A 1,986-nucleotide genomic window follows, 5' to 3' on the forward strand; every position below is an offset into this window, starting at 1 on the left:
ATGAGATATTATTTGTCATCAAATTGAAAGAGGTCAGTTCCAATTTTTTGCCATGGTCTATCGGGAATTTCATGCGAAATGAGAGTTTCTTTGCCTTGCTCACCCTGTATGGTAGCGCAGACTGGACATTCCTTGATAAAAGATTCGATATCTTTCATCATGTTTGGCCAATATAGTGATTCTTTGGTTCTACAGTAACATCCTTGAATACCAATGTGGCTGGAGTGTACCTTTTGAAGAATTTCACCTTTCAATGTAGGTGGAATAACAATGCGGTCTCCTTTGAAAATTAAACCATCCTGTGAAGTCAGTTTGTCTCTGAATGTGTAGAAGATCTGTATATCGGGTGTCAGTTCATCTTGCTCCGGCCAACCATCTTTGATTGTTTTGTACAGCTTTTGCATTGTTTCATCACGCGAGTTTGCAGATTTGATTTTCTTTAGAGCTTCGGACGAGATGGTGACGTACTCACTCATTGTAACGGACTCTGCATCTTTTTCAGATTTTGCACGGTCGGTAATGGCGAGTACTCTTGTCTTCAGAATCATTTCTCTGTATCTGTACAGTCGGCAGATAGGCTCGACCCAGTGTATCAGCAAGATACATTTCAAGACCTCGTTTGTATGTGATCTCGTAATCAAACTTCTGAAGACGCAAGAACATTCGTTGAAGACGTTTAGGAGCGGAAACTAAACTTTTCTTGCTGATTATTTCCAGCGGTTTGTGGTCCGATTCCACTTTTACTTTCCGTCCAAGTGTGTAATGCTCAAAGCGTTCCATGGCAAAGAGAACAGCGAGTAGTTCCTTTTCAATCTGTGCGTAGTTGACTTTGGTAGGCATTAATGCACGGGATGCATATGCTACGGGTTGCTCATTTTGTATGAGACAGGCTCCTAGTCCGCGTTCAGATGCGTCACACTGTACCGTCGTCGGTAGGTTAGGATCAAAGAAACGAAGTATAGGGCTCGTAGATAGTAGTTTTTTCAATTCGTTAAATGTTTTGCCATGTACAGCATTGTCCCACACAAATTCTGATTCTGCTTTTAGTAGGTCTCTGAGGGGTGCTGTTATCTCCGAGAGATTTGGCGCGAATTTCTGGACAAAATTTACCATTCCTAGTAAACGTTGTATGTCTGCTTTGCATTTAGGTCTTGGCATTTCAGTGATTGCCTTGATTTTTAAGGGGTCAACTTTGAGTCCATCGCTTGAGATAATGTGTCCTAAATATGACACGGATCGCAATTTTAGTTTCATTTTTTCTTTGTTGATTTTGATCCCTTTAATTCTCCCTGCATCTCTCTAGCAAGGTAGATAATTTTTTGTCGTGATCACGTATGGCCTCATCATCCGAGTTTCCACAACCGTATACGACTATGTCGTCATGAATCGCTTTGATTCCATGTATACCAGATAGAGCTTCATCCATTCTCCGCTGGAATTCTTCGCTTGCTGGTTTAATACCGAATGGCATGCGGAGCCATCGATATCTACCCCAAGGGGTTCCGAATGTTGTGAGAAAACTGCTCTCATCATCGAGAGTAATATGCCAAAAGCCATCCTTGCAGTCTACTACAGAAAAAATTCTGGCTTGGCTTAGTTCTGGCAAAATATCGTCTATAGTTGGTGTTGCATAATGATTTCTCTTTAGCGCTTTGTTCAGAGGTTTGGGATCTATACACAGACGCATTTTCCCACTGGGCTTCCGTACAGCCACCAATGACGATATCCAGTCAGTCGGTTCTGTTACTGGAGCCAAAACGCCTAAATCTGACAGTCTGTCGATTCAGATTTTAACGGTGCCTTCATTGCAATCGGGACTTTTCTTGTTGGTAGTTATACTGGCGTAACTGATTTGTCAATATCGAGGTGTAATTTTCCATCCAGTTTACCCAGGCCATTAAATACGTCACTGTATTTTTCAATGATGAAGTTGCTTTGGGAGGCTGACTCAATGGCTGCTATGTTTTCTGTGTTGACAGTTATCAT

General features: G+C 41.7%; 1 protein-coding gene across 1 annotated transcript; it reads right to left on the reverse strand.

The window, feature by feature from the left end:
• Positions 1-1,279: 1,279 nt before the first annotated feature.
• Positions 1,280-1,986, reverse strand: LOC125679983 (uncharacterized protein K02A2.6-like). Its single transcript, XM_048919433.1, has 2 exons — positions 1,890-1,986; positions 1,280-1,761 (listed from the first exon to the last, which is right to left on the reverse strand). The coding sequence occupies exons 1-2, from the start codon at positions 1,984-1,986 to the stop codon at positions 1,280-1,282; spliced, it is 579 nt and encodes a 192-aa protein (XP_048775390.1).

This window comes from Ostrea edulis, chromosome 2 (assembly GCF_947568905.1).
Source record: "Ostrea edulis chromosome 2, xbOstEdul1.1, whole genome shotgun sequence".
NCBI classification, from domain to species: domain Eukaryota; kingdom Metazoa; phylum Mollusca; class Bivalvia; order Ostreida; family Ostreidae; genus Ostrea; species Ostrea edulis.

Coding starts and splice junctions, on each gene's coding strand:
- LOC125679983 (XM_048919433.1), bottom strand. CDS start 1,986: ATGATAACTGTCAACACAGAAAACATAGCAGCCATTGAGTCAGCCTCC. Junction 1,762..1,889: donor TGACGTATTTAATGGCCTGG/GTAAACTGGATG, acceptor TGTCAGATTTAG/GCGTTTTGGCTCCAGTAACA.